This window comes from Myodes glareolus, chromosome 5, assembly GCF_982192425.1.
Source record: "Myodes glareolus chromosome 5, mMyoGla1.1, whole genome shotgun sequence".
Classification (NCBI taxonomy): Eukaryota; Metazoa; Chordata; class Mammalia; order Rodentia; family Cricetidae; genus Myodes; species Myodes glareolus.
The window spans coordinates 97,021,604-97,036,502 of NC_142030.1; the positions used below are offsets into that span (position 1 = coordinate 97,021,604).

The 14,899-nt window shown below is 47.9% G+C and overlaps 1 protein-coding gene across 8 annotated transcripts in view; it reads right to left on the reverse strand.

Moving 5' to 3' along the window:
* Positions 1 to 14,899, reverse strand: part of Mgat5 (alpha-1,6-mannosylglycoprotein 6-beta-N-acetylglucosaminyltransferase) — a 295,197-nt gene that overhangs the window by 17,340 nt on the left and 262,958 nt on the right. For all 8 annotated transcript variants that reach the window (XM_087906586.1, XM_087906583.1, XM_087906581.1 and 5 more), the window contains 3 exons: positions 13,579 to 13,725; positions 5,083 to 5,199; positions 2,763 to 2,837 (listed from right to left, as the gene is read on the reverse strand). In XM_087906586.1, the coding sequence (XP_087762712.1) occupies positions 2,763 to 2,837; positions 5,083 to 5,199; positions 13,579 to 13,725 (339 nt within the window). The remainder of the gene's footprint in view (positions 1 to 2,762; positions 2,838 to 5,082; positions 5,200 to 13,578; positions 13,726 to 14,899) is intronic.

Below are 14,899 nucleotides of genomic sequence, written 5' to 3' on the forward strand. Positions count from 1 at the left end.
TGGGGTCGGAAAGAGTTCCCGAGATATAATAAAAATAGCCTCCATCATTGCTCATTTATGAGGAATTAGGAGGATGTCTTATAAGAAATGCCCAGAGATGGTTCACTCAGTGTAGTACATACCTCACAAGCATGAGAATCTGAGTTTGGTCACCAGAACCCACTTAAAAAAGTATAGTCCTAGCACTGGGGAAGCCAAGCTATGGGACACCTGCACCTGAGATCCTGGCAAATGCATGGCGTTGACATGGCTTTGCACCAAATCTTCAACAAATCCTGGCTGTGCTCAGTTCCCACCATGCAGTTAATCCCGACACATCCTGAGCCTGACCGTGTGGATTGAGAGAGTATATAGACACCGCCCCATGATGGTCAATATTGTCAACTTGGCAGGATCTAGACTCACCTAGAAGACAAACCTCTGGGCATGTCTGTGAGAGAGGACTGGGTAAACTGAGGTAGGAAAACCCACTCTACATGTGAGCGCCAGCATCTTATGAGCTGGAGTCCTGGACTAAATAAAAAAGAGGCCAGTATTCATCTCTCTGCTTTCCTGACCATGGATGGACTGTGACCAGCTGCTTCATACTTCTGACACCACATCTACTGGACCCCACCATGACAAACCATACCCCTGAGGTGTGAGCCAAAATAAAACCCTTCCTCCATTAAACTGCTCTCATAGGGGATTTTGCTGCTGTAATGAGAAAAGCCACTAACACACCCTGTATCTTAGCAAGATGAAAGTCAGCAGTGGAAGCCTGCAACTGTGCATAGGACCAAACCCATCCTCCCCTCCCTGCCATGCACCCGTGATGAAGCTTAATTAGCCATGGCAGGAGAGCAATAGCTAAAACTAAAGCAGAACATTACAGCAGTCTGCCGCAATCAACACGATGAGGACAGTTCCTTCCTCTTGCAAAACATTTTCTTGTACCAAACAGAAATTTCCCACTTCGTACTCTGGGATCCTGATTAATATGGAAACCAAACCCTTGGAAAGGGAACCCATGGCTGGGGAGGTGGTGTACGCATGTGTGAGTGCACACTGGCACAGACGGTGCCAGAGTTATGATGGTTTGGTTCTTTCTGTGTCCTGTGATGAATGGGACAATGACAAGCCCTAAGCTCCCCATGTACATCATTATATTATAAGACACCACATAGAGTACGGCAAGTTAAACAATGCAGATTAACCCGCTCTTCCTAAGCATGGGGTCAGACCTTACTCTCAGCACTTCCTGGGTACTGCTCATGCAATGCTCTCAGGAGCATTTTTTTTTTTTTTACTTCTTTACTAAGGCACAGAGAGCATGAGTAATAAATGTTCAATTCCTGGAAACAAAACTCATGGTACTGGGAGTTGGACCCAGGAGGCTGGACCTGGGAGATGATTCAGTTGCTAAAATGTTTGTTGTGCAAGCACGAGGACCCAGGTTCAAGGGAAAAGCCGGACTTGGCAGTCAGTGCTGACAATCCCAGCACCAGAGATATGGACACATATGGATCAGAACCTAAGGAGTGACACCTGAGGTAGTCCTTTGCCTTCTACATGTATGTGTGCACACACATACATGAGCGTGCACACTTGCAAATGTGCACAGGCACCTGTACACACACACACACACACACACACACACACACACATGCATATCAACTCACCCACCTCAGGTTCCCTGCCTCCTAGGCTGGTAGCCTACATTTATGTTTCTACCCTTCTCTTCCTATTTTCAGCTCAATTGCTCTTATCCCCATTGTGCAAAGTTTCCTTGTTCACCCTTAAACATTGCCCTATAAAGAGAACCCCCTATGTCTGGTCCGGGCAAGAAGTTCAGATTCCTTTATCCACAGGGGGTCTGGCTTTGTCTATTTCTGGGTTCATGTTGCTTTTAAAGTCCAAGAAATCATAAAGGATTGTATTGTAGTTGCCCCCTCCACACTGAGAGCACATGCCGGGATTTCACAGGTTTCTTTTGAAGGAGACCCAGTTCAAAAAACCACTCAAGAGTCCTAACATGTTTAGAGTTGCTGCATTTATACTCTTAAGGAAATGCTTCGAAAATGTAGCTTTGATCCCTGCATGTATGAGTATTCATGTGTGTATGGAGGTCAGAGGGCAAGGTCAGAGGCCATTACTCATGCTCTGCCACCTTGTTTTTAAGATAGTCTCTCACTGGCCTGGAGCATCTCAACTCCGATAGGCTGGCTGGCCAGTGAACCCCAGGGGTTTGTCTGTCTCCACTCCCCTTGCACTGAGATTATAACTGTGTGATTCATGCCTGGCTTTTTAAATGTAGTTTCTGGGAATCAATTCAGATCCTCACACTTGTAAGGCAAGCGCTTCACTGACTAGGCTACTTTCCAGACCCTAATTCTTGCTTTTATTTTAGGGGGGGAGATTAGGGATGAGGGGTTAGAAATGAAGGGTGGACAGAGAGCCGCTTGTCTGTTCTTCACCCTTCCTAAGTGCTCAAGATGTTCTGAAACTCAGGGTATACGCTGGTGGTCAGGGAGGACCCCGTCTTGACCACTCAGATGCCTTATTCCAAGTGTCCATATGACCTTTCATTGTCAATACTCCAAGGAAGACTGGATCCCTTGGGAGACCATGAATGTCAGTGAAACCTTTAAAAACGACAATAAGTCATCATAGCCGCCTGACGTTTTCCAAAGCAGGCAAACAGCCGGAGAAGGGCACCAGGTGAGAGCTGGGGAAGAGGAAGGGAGCACAGAAAGGACAGACAGACTTCTGATGGGCCTTACCTGCTTTTCTATGAAGGCGTTGATTCTCTGAAGCATCCCTTCACACGTGAACTCATACGGCATATACGGCTCAATCTGCAGAAACAACAGGGCACCGTGAAAGGCGACACAGGACATGAGGCACTTACTGACTCTCTACTGACTCACACAGATGCTCGCCCCTCAGTGGGAGCCCTGGCAGGTGTTAGAGCTGCATACCTAGAACTGGACAGACAGCACTCAGGCCTTGCTGTGTTCTTCTTTAGACCCTGAACAATCTACCTTCCCTAAATCGCAGATACCCGATGTGTGAAAGAGCGGCAAGGAGGAAAACCTGTCTCTGTTAAGCTGTGATGAGGTACATGGTGGGAAACTGGATAGTACAAAGTACATAGTAGGCCTTCAAAAATGTGGACGTTATCATGTGCTAGCGGGTAGACAGTGGGAAGTACAGACAATGGGTGTGGTTCACCAGTCTCTCAGGGCTAGGCAGAGTGCACTGAGGGTGGGGAATTTAGCCAATGTCTGCCAAATGAATACCCACTGCTCTGGGGAAGGCAGGGAGAAATGACTGGTCTGTAGTAGATGAGGTGAGAATGTATCCAAAGAACTCCTGCCACAAAAGCAAGGGGACCAAGTGCTACAACCAAGGAACTCAGCTAGCGGCCCCGGGAGGGCTGAGATTTTTTTTCCTTTGAGACAAGGTCGTATATACAGCATAGGTTGGTGGCCTTACTAGGCAGGTGAGTGACCTTGAACTTCTGATCCTCTCATCTCCACCTCTTGGGTGCGGCAATCAGACATGTGCTACCATTTCTGGTTTATTTGGTACTGGGGATGGATCCCAGGATTTCATGCATGCTAGACATGTATTCTTTCAACTGAGGTGCATCCCTAAGCCAGAGTGTGAACTAAGACATGAAAAGACAAAGCTCAGGACTGGGAGCTGGTAGACAAGGTACAGAGGGATGTGCAGCATCACAAAAGCTTGCGGTTTCTATACATGGCTTACACTATCTGGGGAGGACAGGAAACCCCCAGAAGGTCATGCGGTGAGGAAAACATTCTGATAGCTGCTAAGATCTCTGAGGGAGAGACAGGAGGGGTGGTACTGGGCTCTGCTACACTGCAATATCTAACACACGGACAGCAGTGTCTCCAGGCCACACACAAGGGAAGTGGAGACCTCATGTGAGAGGAGTTACCAGCAATGCGTCTAGATAGAGCCCAACAGCATTGTTGGTGACTGGACAAAGAACCATCTTTAGGAGTTTCTTCTTGAGCCGGCCCTTACCCATCTCCTCACAGCACACATAGACCAACAGGTAATAACCAAGGGAAAGGTGCTAGAGAGGAGAAACACGGGGCGGGCTGTGCCTCAGAGCTTCCACAGACGCTCGGGGCATACTAAAGTCCTATAGGAGGTAGCATTCCCACAGGGTGGTCAGCCTCATCTAGGGTGGAGATAGACATCTCTTCTCTTCCTAGAATGGCTTGTAGGGGGCCCTGTACACAACAGTGCTTGTTCAGTGCTTACTGAATTCATCAGAAAGATCTAGAATGGTGACATGGTGACATCAAACAGATTCTACCCAATGCTTAGGCAGAAAAGATAAACAGCAAACACTGTAGAAAACTATGGGACTGGAGAGATGGCCTGGCTGCTTCCTGTGTGGACCTGAGGACCGAGTTCAGATCTGCAGCACCCATGTGAAAACCGGGTGGGAGGGGGCATGTCTATAATCTTGGTGCTGGGGGTGGAGATAGGCGGATCCCTGGGGTGTACTGGCCAGCCTGCAAGGCCAAATCAATGAGCTTTAGGTTTAGTGAAAGGCCATGCCTCAAGAAAAATAAGGAAGTGGAGTGTCAAAAGGCACATGTGTAAGCCCCCCCTGTCCATAGGAACATGTGCAAACACACACATACAACCTACCACCACCACCACCAACAACAACAACAAAACAAAATAATTTCATAGACTTTACCCTTTGTATAAGGTAACATAAAGCAGCCTAATTTTGCAAATCTCTCCAAGGACATGCTTAGATCATATGAGTAAGTATGAGACAAACCACACCCTTCATGCCTGGAACCCAGGAACCCAGAAGGCCCGTCAGCAGGGTCATAAGACCCAAACCCACATCTGCCACCAGCTGTTTCGAGTCTCACAGAGCCTCCGTGAGATCCTCAGGCCAGATGCTATGGCTAGAGTACGGTCTGAGTCCCATTCAGGAGGCAAGCTCTGTTTACTGAAAGCGAGAGACTGCAACATTCTGCCCAAGTTCCAGGTTACGGGTCTAACGAAGGCAGGGAGAAGATAAAACGAAAGCAAAGCAGCAACCTTCTGGTTTAAGATGGCTTTCACAGCATCCTCTACTTCTTCTCGATTGCTGAGGTCCACGGTCCAGACGTGTGGGCGGCCGATGAAGACTTCTGCATACGGGTGCTGAGACGTCAGCTGAAAGACAGAGGACATGCTGCATCTTAGTTTCGCAAACGCAGGACTACTCAGCTAAAGCTCCGGGCTAGACAAAACGCTGTTGAACTCGGATCTGTGTACAGTGAATGGCACTCTGTCACTAAGCAAGGGCCTGAAGACTCTGTGGTGGTTGATATGGCTTGTCAGCCTGACAGGATCCAACCTCCGGACATAAGGGAGTCTGTCAGGGGGTTAGATCTTGCTGATTAAGGTGGGACGAGCCACCCAAAGGTGGACAGCACCGTTCTATGGGTCAAGGCGGTAGAGTGAATAAAAAGGAGAAAGTGAGCTGAGCACAGCGCCCATCTCTCTGCTTCCTGGCCGTGGATGCCACGTGACCAGCTACCACATGCTCCTGCTGCCACGCCTTCCCCTCCATGATGGACTGTACCCTCAAACTGTGAGCCAAAGTAACTCTTCCTACGCTGCCGTTTGTTAGTTCATATGTCACACAAACGAAAAAAGCAACTAATGCTCCTCTGTAGTTGTCCTGGGCTCTTAAGGACTACTTATTCTCAGCCAAAATTACCTCCATAAATTTAGTATCTATTCTCTGGGCTAGGATGGGCAGGTATTCACAGAAAATCACAATAAGGGCCAAAATAACCCCCTGCCACCACACACATACACACACATACCAAAAGAAAGACCAAAGTCATAGCCAGGGATGCCTGTGATTTCTTTAATTGGCAGGTAGGCATAGGAACCACAAATCTGCAGCCAGCCTGGGACTACACAGTTAACCCCAGTAACAGACAAACCTGCTGCTGGAAAGCACACGGGCACAAGGGGTGATGCCTGGAGAAATTGTGCCACTGGAAGAACTCAGAAGAAATGGTTTCAGAAATAATCATAGCAACATGAGGGTCATTGGCTTTAAAACGTATGGGCAGGTGTGCATCTATGTGCGCATATGCACATGTGCAGACAGCTACAGAAGCCAGAAACGGTTGTAAGAGCCGCTGAAGCCAGTTTAGTTACGAGCTGCCTGACATGGGTGTCAGGGAGAAGAGCAGTATGGGTTCCTAACCACTGAGCCATCTCTCCAGCCCCAGAAAACAATATTTGTAAAGGCAATTTAGAATCAGAAAAGAAAGGAGTGAGTCTCCTTCCTGATGGTTTTAAGAATCAAGTAGCCAGGACAGCTGAGATGCTCTGTAGGAAGGGGCACTTGGGGTCCGGACTGATGACGGCTCACGTTTCATCCCCACGTGGCAAGAGAGGACTGACTGCATGAGCTGACCCCTCACCTCCACAAGTGTACTGTGTGTGGCACATAGACTCACCCTCCTTAAAGAATAAATGTAAAAAAAAAAAAAAAGCGTGGCTAAAAGAGACTGGGGAGTTGGTAGAGTGCCTGGCTTCCTCCGGGAATCTTCTTAAACCTCTTTAAGGCAGTGGGTAAACAAGAACCTTTGACACGCTTGTGGAAACATTTCAGGTGAGCACCAGGGACACATGGCAATGGCATCCGGACGTTGTACACAGGGAGGACTTGTCATCCCCCAAGGAGCTTGTGTTTGTCTGTTTGCTTCATTTACTTGTTGTCTGTTGAGACTGAACACAGGGCCCTGAATACACTAAGCATGTTCTTTACCACCTAGGTCACCAGCCCGGAGAGCTTTCATATGCCTTGCTGGGATTTCATGCGAATTCATGGAAGAGAACTCGTAGAGGTCATCTGCATGCACATTGAATTGTCCAGGACTGTAATTACATTGCTATATTATATATAGCAAGAAATGCCTTTTTTCTTTAAGATGAAATCTTCTACAGTCCTGGCTGCAGCTTCTGACTCATTAGGAAAAGGAAGATGACCTTGACCTTCTGATCCTCTTACCCCCACCTCTAGAGTGTCGGATGAATGACAAGCTTGGTTTGCACAGTGCTGGGAAGGGGCCCAGGCCTCCTGCATGCTGGGCAGGCACTCCTGTGCCTTCTATGGGTCTATTCGAGACTTCGTCCATCAGCAGTTGCCATATCAGAGAAACGTCACAGCAACACCAGTGTTCCTCTGGGAATTACCCTTTAGTAAAATATGCCTCCATGGGTTGATGCCACATTAACCACAGCTCTATAAACGTGTGTGATGTGTACACAGATTACATTCAGCTCCCTTTTCACAACAGCAAACATAAGAAAATGAGGCTGGCAGTGTACAGATGAATATTTTATACCTTTAAATACAACTGTTCACTTGTAAGGTGGAACCAGACATCCCATCTTCTACATTAATACTGACAAAATACCTATTATTTTCCTGGAAATAGTTTTTAAGTATTTCTTTTATATATATTATAAATGTAAAAAAATGATCTACAAAGGCAAGTTCTATTATTTGCAAATCTCATTTCTGGAGAGGAAATACATTCTATTTATTCTTTATTTATTAATTTACTAACTTGTTCCCCCAGTCACTCATTTACTGTATGTAACCGTATGGGCAATGTGTGTGCAGTTACATGCCCTGTGTGTATGTGCCAAGGCCAGGGGAAGACACTGGGTGCCTGGCTGTACCACTCTCTGCCTTATTCACGTGAGACAGTGTCTATCACTGAACCTGTGCTCACTGGTTTTAGCTAGACTGGCAGGCCAGCAAGCCCCAGGGATCTCTGTTCCCCACCACCCCAGCACAGCTGGTGCAGGTGCTGGAGGCAATGCTTGCCATGTATGTTGGTGCTCAGGATCCAAAGCTGGGGACCATACCTGTTCAGCAAGGGCTCTCACCCACTGACCAATCTCTGCAGCTGGGAAATGCATCCTAACCTCTTCGTTACAGGAGCTGCTATTGCTGATGCTAGTGCTATGGCTTTGGCTTTTGAGGCCAGCCTGCCTCTCTTTCTTGTTTTTCCCTTTCTCTCAATTTCCACAAGTACGTAGACACTTAGAGAACTACAAAGCTAGTTAGCAGCTGCCGTCTCTTTGCCACTGCCCTTGGGACCTCATCAAACCAGCCACTGCAAGTCCAGTTTGGAGTAGGAAGCTAGGAGCACAAACCTCTGGGAAAGTCTCCAGGAAATCTGAAGACCTTGCTGTCCTGAGGCTGTGACCTTTCTTGGCTTCTACGCAAGCTCCCTCTCGTCACAGCTCCCCACCCCCACCCTGTCACAGCCCCTCCTCTGTGGTCAGTGCTGAGGAGTTTGCAGGCCCACAGAGTCATGGAAATCTTATTTTCTAATTAAAAAAAAAACTCTGTATAAAATATTTTGATTCGATACCAATCCACAAAGTTTTTGGTTGGGCCAGACATTGAGCTCATCCCCAATCCATATATTATTTATCAGGCTTCCTATATATCACAAGGATTCCAAGGTTCTTGGAGTCTACATAACTAGAAAACAGCAAAGCCAAGTTCAACTCTAGACCCTTCAGCAACTGAACAGCTTTATGTGGATGTGCTTGTGTGTGTTTGTATGTACGAGTGTGCACATGAGTGTGGAGGCCAGAAGTCAATCTTGGGTGTCATTCCTAAATCAACCTGGCCTGTTGGCCGAAGAGCCCAGGGATCCACTTGTCGCTGCCTCTAGCACTGGAATTACAGGCTCACACTGCCACACCAGCTTTTTACCTCTCTTCTGAGGCCAGAATCAAGTCCTCCAAGCCTTCTACACCAACTGAGCTGTCTCCCCAGTTCCAGTTCAGTATCTTTGAGCAAACCACCAAACTGAGTCCACCACCAAATTCTTAAGAAAAAAAATGAACAAAACCTCAAAATCACTCTTAAAATTTACATATATATGTATATGTATATCTCTCCATCCCAGGGCTGCGTTAATGCCATGTTAGACCTTTTGAGAGTATGGGCAGACTGTCACATCATTTCTGCTAATTAGTCCATCTACTGCAAAAATTTCTACCACCAGCAATGTCACCATTGAGTCATCTACATGGTAGTGCAGGCTCAGCTCAGCCCTCCCCTCCCCTCCCCTCTTTCAAGGCCCCTGCTTATTTACAAGACTGCTCTAAGCAAGCGCTTAGCAAACACACAATGTGGAGCCATTACTGTTTGATTCGTTTGCATTTGCTGAGGGTTACTTAATTTTACAAGTGAGGCCTTTTTGATTCATTAAGCCCTCTCAGAACTCTGTGTTCCTCCCTGTTAATTTATTGAGGACCGCTGATCTCAGCCCCTTGAGTGCATATCTGTCAGTAGGTTTACTGGGCATCCTCCGGACAAGCAGCATCTTGGGAAATATGAGAGGTGACTGCAGAACCGCTGTAGAGCCTTCAAGGAGATTCCACGCTCCCTTTACAGGAACCTATTAATATGTTCCCCAATATAAAGATAAAAATCTAATTTATATTAAAGTCCAATGAAGCAACTCCACTCCTCAAGGCAATCTGGAGTCTTCCTTCCCTGCTCTGAACAGACAATGCACTCTGAAAACTTGGTGTGATGCAAAAATAAAAACGAAACTAAACGCAAATTTAGAGATCTCAGTTTTTCCCCTTTCCTTCAAGTGAAGGCAAAGAGAAATAGAGACAACTGACCTTAATCAGTGTTTGTGTGGGAAGGGTCGTTCAACAGAAAGTGTCTGAGGGACACTGAGGCAGTCTGTGACTTCGGGTTAAAACTTTTCCATTTGCGGAGGTAAGAGAGATCATTTCTAAGGGTGTGTGTGAGAGCTTTCTTGCTTATTCTCCACCATTTCTTTCGGAGACAGCATTTCTCAATGATCCTGGAGCTTGCCAATTCCTTGGCCAGTAAGGCCAAGGGATTCTGTCTGCCTTCCCAGGTTGAAGCATATGCCACCATGCCTGAATTACTCTGTCTGTCTGTCTATCAATTGTGTTTGTGTCAGTACCTGCATATGTGTGTATGTGTGAACTGGTGAACTGAGTACATGCTTGGTACCCAAAGAGGCTAGAGAGGGCATGGATCCCCTAGAACCGGAAGTTATGAACCACTAGATGTGGGTGCTGAGAACTGACTCCAGTCTTCTGCAAGAGCAGCCAGTGCTTTAACCACTGAGCGTCTCCCCAGTTCCCTCGAGATCAGTGGTTTCCAGCCTTCTAATGCTGTGACCCTTTAATGCCATTCATGCGGGGGAAACCCCCAACCATAAAATGATTCCATTGCTACTTCATAACTGTAATGCTGCTACTGTTACAAATCATAACGTAGATATCTGATATGCAGGGTATGCAACCCTTGGGGGTCGAGACCCATAGGTGGAGAACCGCTGTTCTAGAGGCTTCGGGTTTAGAACTCTGTAGACTTGTTGGCAGCTCTTTTCCAACTAGAAGCATCTTTGGTTAAGGAGATGTGCGGGCTTTTGAGAGCTGTGGAAGCAGGGCACATGGCTCTTTTTGCCGTGAGGATCAAGGTCACCACTCCCTCTCAAAGCTGTTAGATGTCGTTTTCCTGCATGAGGCCGACGAGCCTTGGTTCTCCATTGTTCATCCACTCTAGAAGTTCTCCCTCTCCTTTCTATTTAAAGCGTACCCCAATCCCTTTCCACTAACACTGAAATTCTGCCTTTGTCCAACTCCAAGGTAACTCTCCTCTTTCATCCACTTAGCTTTTATTTCGGTCTCGTGTATTTCAGGTTGGCCTTGAACTTGCTATATGGCTGATATCGACTTTGAACTCCTTACTCTCCTGCCTCCACTTCCAAAGTGCAGGTGTTACAGGTGTGAGCCACCACACCTATTTCGTGCAGTGCTGGGGATGAAACCCAAGGCTTCTGAGCCAGGCAAGTGCTCTACCAACCAGGCCACATCCCCACCCCCACTCTGCTATCTCTATACCTTGTATGATGGTGTGGTTGCCTTCTCACGCTCCCACATCAGATATGAAGCTACTCGAAAATGGAGAACTCTCTGCCAAACTCCCCCAGGATAGCAGCTAGTACCACAGACTGCTGCGTGGACAGGCTCAGCTTCTGAACACTCCCTTTGGCACCTTGGCCTTCTGTGGGAACACTGGGCTTAGGGAGTTGTCTGGATGAGGTCGCATGTGGAGCCACTGATGGCAGGACTCCATAGTCTCTCTCATGGTCTCATTTAAGAACTGAAAGAATATTCCCTTGCAGGTGCTTCAAGGCCTCTTCTCTCCTTACGCCACAGAGGATGAGCAGCCTCCCCAACTTCAGCATGATCACATGACTAAATGATGACAAGTGACAGAGGACAAGGAACACTTCCTCAGTATTGGCTGGTGTGAGCACTGTCAGGTGACGTCATTCCCTGGGCATGGGGTAGAATATGTTCGGGAGTGTCCTTTCTGTGTGGATGTGCGCATGTGTGTATGGATACGTGTATGTGCGTGTATGCCCATGTGGAGGCCAGAGATCAATCTCTTGAGCCATCCCTTTTTTTCTTTGGAACAGAGTCTCTTCCTAGCCTGGGACAAATCGGACAAGCTTGGTTGGCTGGCCAGCAAGCCCCAGGGATCCCCTGTCTCCTTCCCCACACTTCTAGGATTACAGGTGAGTGCTATCATGCCTAGGTTTGTTTGTTTGTTTTCAAACATGTGTTCTAGGGTCTGAACACAGGTCGTCCTGCTTGTGTGGCAAGCACGTTACCCACTGAAGCTATTTCCACAGCTCCAACCTTTAAAGGTTTTTACACATCAAGAGAAATTTGGGTAACAAATAAAATAAGAGAAAATATTTACAAATTATATCATAAACATCTAAGGAACTTCTACCGCTCAAAAGCAAAAAAATAAATAAATAAATCAACAAACCCCATTTAAAAATAGGCAAAGTATTGGGTGGTGGTGGTACATGCCTGTAATCCCAGCACTTGGGAGGCAGAGGCAGGTGGATTTCTGTGAATTGGAGGCCAGCCTGGTCTACAGAGGAAATTCCAGGACAGCCAACGCTACACAGAGAGACCCTGTCTCTAAAAGCAAAAACAAACAAAAAAGGACACTGTATCTAAATAGTCATTTCATAAAGACTCCAACAGAGGGGAGGAAGGGAAGCAACCCATTTGACGCACTGCTTGGAAGACAAGCCGAGGAAGTGTCCCGAAGGGTTAAAAAAGCAACAGAACTGAAAACGAATGTTCTAGAAACAGCAGCTGCTGGGTCATACTAGGCCTTCCCAGCACTAACTGCCCAGCCAAAGGCCCCGCGGGATTCAGCTTTAATTTCCCCATGCATGAGCAGCCAGGGGAGCCACTAACTGCCCAGAAATAACACAGAAGCCAATCTCATGGTTTCCTGCACACACCTGTGTCTGCCCAGATACAGAATCATCCCCACCTTTGGCATACTGATCACCCACACGGAGCTCTAAATGACTTCTGTTTATGGCCCTGAATGAACCCCAGCGATGCTCCGTGGTGATTCATCACCCCACTGCAGGTTCCTGTGAGCATCTGCAAAGGCAAATGGGCCAAGGCTCCCGTGAGAGGCTCTTGCTATATGGGGATGGCTTGACAGCCTGCCGAGGGTGGGCTGAAATCTCAGGAATATCCCATTCATCAACTATGCTGTCTTGTCTCTGATTCTCTCTCTCTCTTTCTCCTCTCTCTCTCTCTCTCTCTCTCTCTCTCTCTCTCTCTCTCTCTTTGTGTGTGTGTGTGTGTGTAAATGCTTGCTCAAATCTAGTCACAGGCCAACCTTGGCTGTTATTCAGGCACTATCTACCTTGTTTTCTTGAGATGTAGTCTCTCATCAGTTTGGGACTCGACAAGAAAACTAGATTGGCTGGCAAGTGAAGCCCAGGGACTCAATTGTCTCTGCTTCCTTGGTTCTGGGGTTCCAGGAGCCTGCTACCATGCCTGGCTCTTGACAGAGTTCTGGGGATTTAATGTGCATGCCAAGCGCTTTATTGACTAGTCCATCTCCCCCACTCTGCGGCTGACGTTCTCTGTGAAGAGTCACTGGCCGCCGTTTCTTCTTTACCATCGCCACGTGCAATGGAGAGAGGCCAGTGAGTGTTCCCAGCGGCCTCCTCCTCCCAGCTGTCAGCCGTGATTAAAAGACTAGAAAGAACACCCACCATGGTCACTGAAAAGAGAGTTGGGGTAGGAGCTGCAGAGTTGGCTCAGCACACAGGAGCCTGTTGTGCAAAGGCGAGGACCTGTGCACGGGTCCTCAGCACAGAGTGGGCATAGAAGCTGGCTTTTAATCACGGAGACTAAGAGGTGGAGGCAGGGGACCTCAGGGCAAGCTGGAGCACTCACATAAGTGAGTTCTGAGTTCACTGAAAGACTGCCTCAGTGAATATAGTGACAAGTGATGGAGAAGACCCCACACTTCACCCTCTGACCTCTACAAACATGCCCGCACACATGTGCACGCCTGCATGTGCACATGCGCACACACGTGCCACCCATCCACACACACACTCACACACATAAACACAAGAGCATAGAAGAAAGAGGAACGCTTCTGATGCTCACCTCTCTCAGGGTCGGCTTGCCAATGAAGAAGTCTGTGTTTTTGCTGCTCTTGGGAGGGTTGAACTTGGGGTTCAGGAAAGCACAGCCATTTGCGATGGCCTCCAGGGGAGCTGGACCCTCATAGGGGAATCCCAGCCCAACAAACAGCTGTAAGACAGGAAAACACATCACATGAACATGGCAGTCACAACTGCCTCTCAGCTCGGGTCAGTTTCTGTGGGTGCCTCTGACATACTGTGAGGGGCTTAGCTCTCGAGGTTGGTGGCTTGGGACAGAACAAAGGGGATTAAAGCAGGATCTGCAGAACTGCAGGTGCAGCACAGGAAATGCAAGGCCCTGTGGAGGGGCTTGCCTTGTTTCCGGCTCCCTTGCTGATATGCAAGTAAAGAAGAGGTGGGACTCTGGGGAAGGGAGAGTGGGAGTATGAAACGAAACCAGCAATAAACCCAAGACCCAACAATTGTCTTTCTGTCCCTTAGCAGGAGGCATAACTGTAAAAACACTTGCTTAACTAAACAGAAGGTTTCTTCACTCAGGCAGGGAACAACGGGCCCTTTCAGGGACTCTGGGGCCCAGGGGCAGAAAGGTCACTTGATTACAGTTCAAATGGAACAGCGTTGGAACTTGGGAGGTCAGTAAACACAGGTTTATGATAGAGTTTTCACTAGGGACACCACCAGCCGGCAGGTTTTGTTTTTCCCTCTGTGGGAGCCGAAGTTGCAGAGGCTGCGATTTCCCACTTCCCTCCCCGGCAGGCAAACCTCGACTTTCCCTAGACGGACAGTAGATGGCAGCAGAAACAAGCTAAAGGTCCTCAGCGAGCACAGAGTGGCAGGGAGTTGCTGGGACAAAGCGATTGACACATGGGTCAGTGAGCCCTCAAATGGAACGGTCTCTGTATGGGGGTACAGTACTGTGCATGGCTGCTGCCAGGTGTATCTAATCCTGGTCCTCTCTGGTCACGTGCAGATGCCAAGTCTGAAGGAGCTCCAGAGGCACACAGCCTGTGCTGTGTGGGGAGGGTGAAGGATGTTGGGGTTCCTTGTGCATTCGCGTTCAGGAATACCCAGGCTGTTTCCCCCAAGAAATGTAACCATCCAGGCAGTAATGAAGATATCCTAAAGATGACAGGCATTAGAGCCCCTCCCTTTGGCCATCAGATATTGAAACAATGAGCCCCACGGAACTGGAACTTCACTTTAGTCTCAAGCAGAAAGAAGGGAAAGGCCGGAGCCTGGTGTCAGTCAGGGAGGAACTTGTCCCCCAAGAAGAGATTTCACCCAGTCTGACAACTTGTCAGACAACACTGCAGGACAGACTG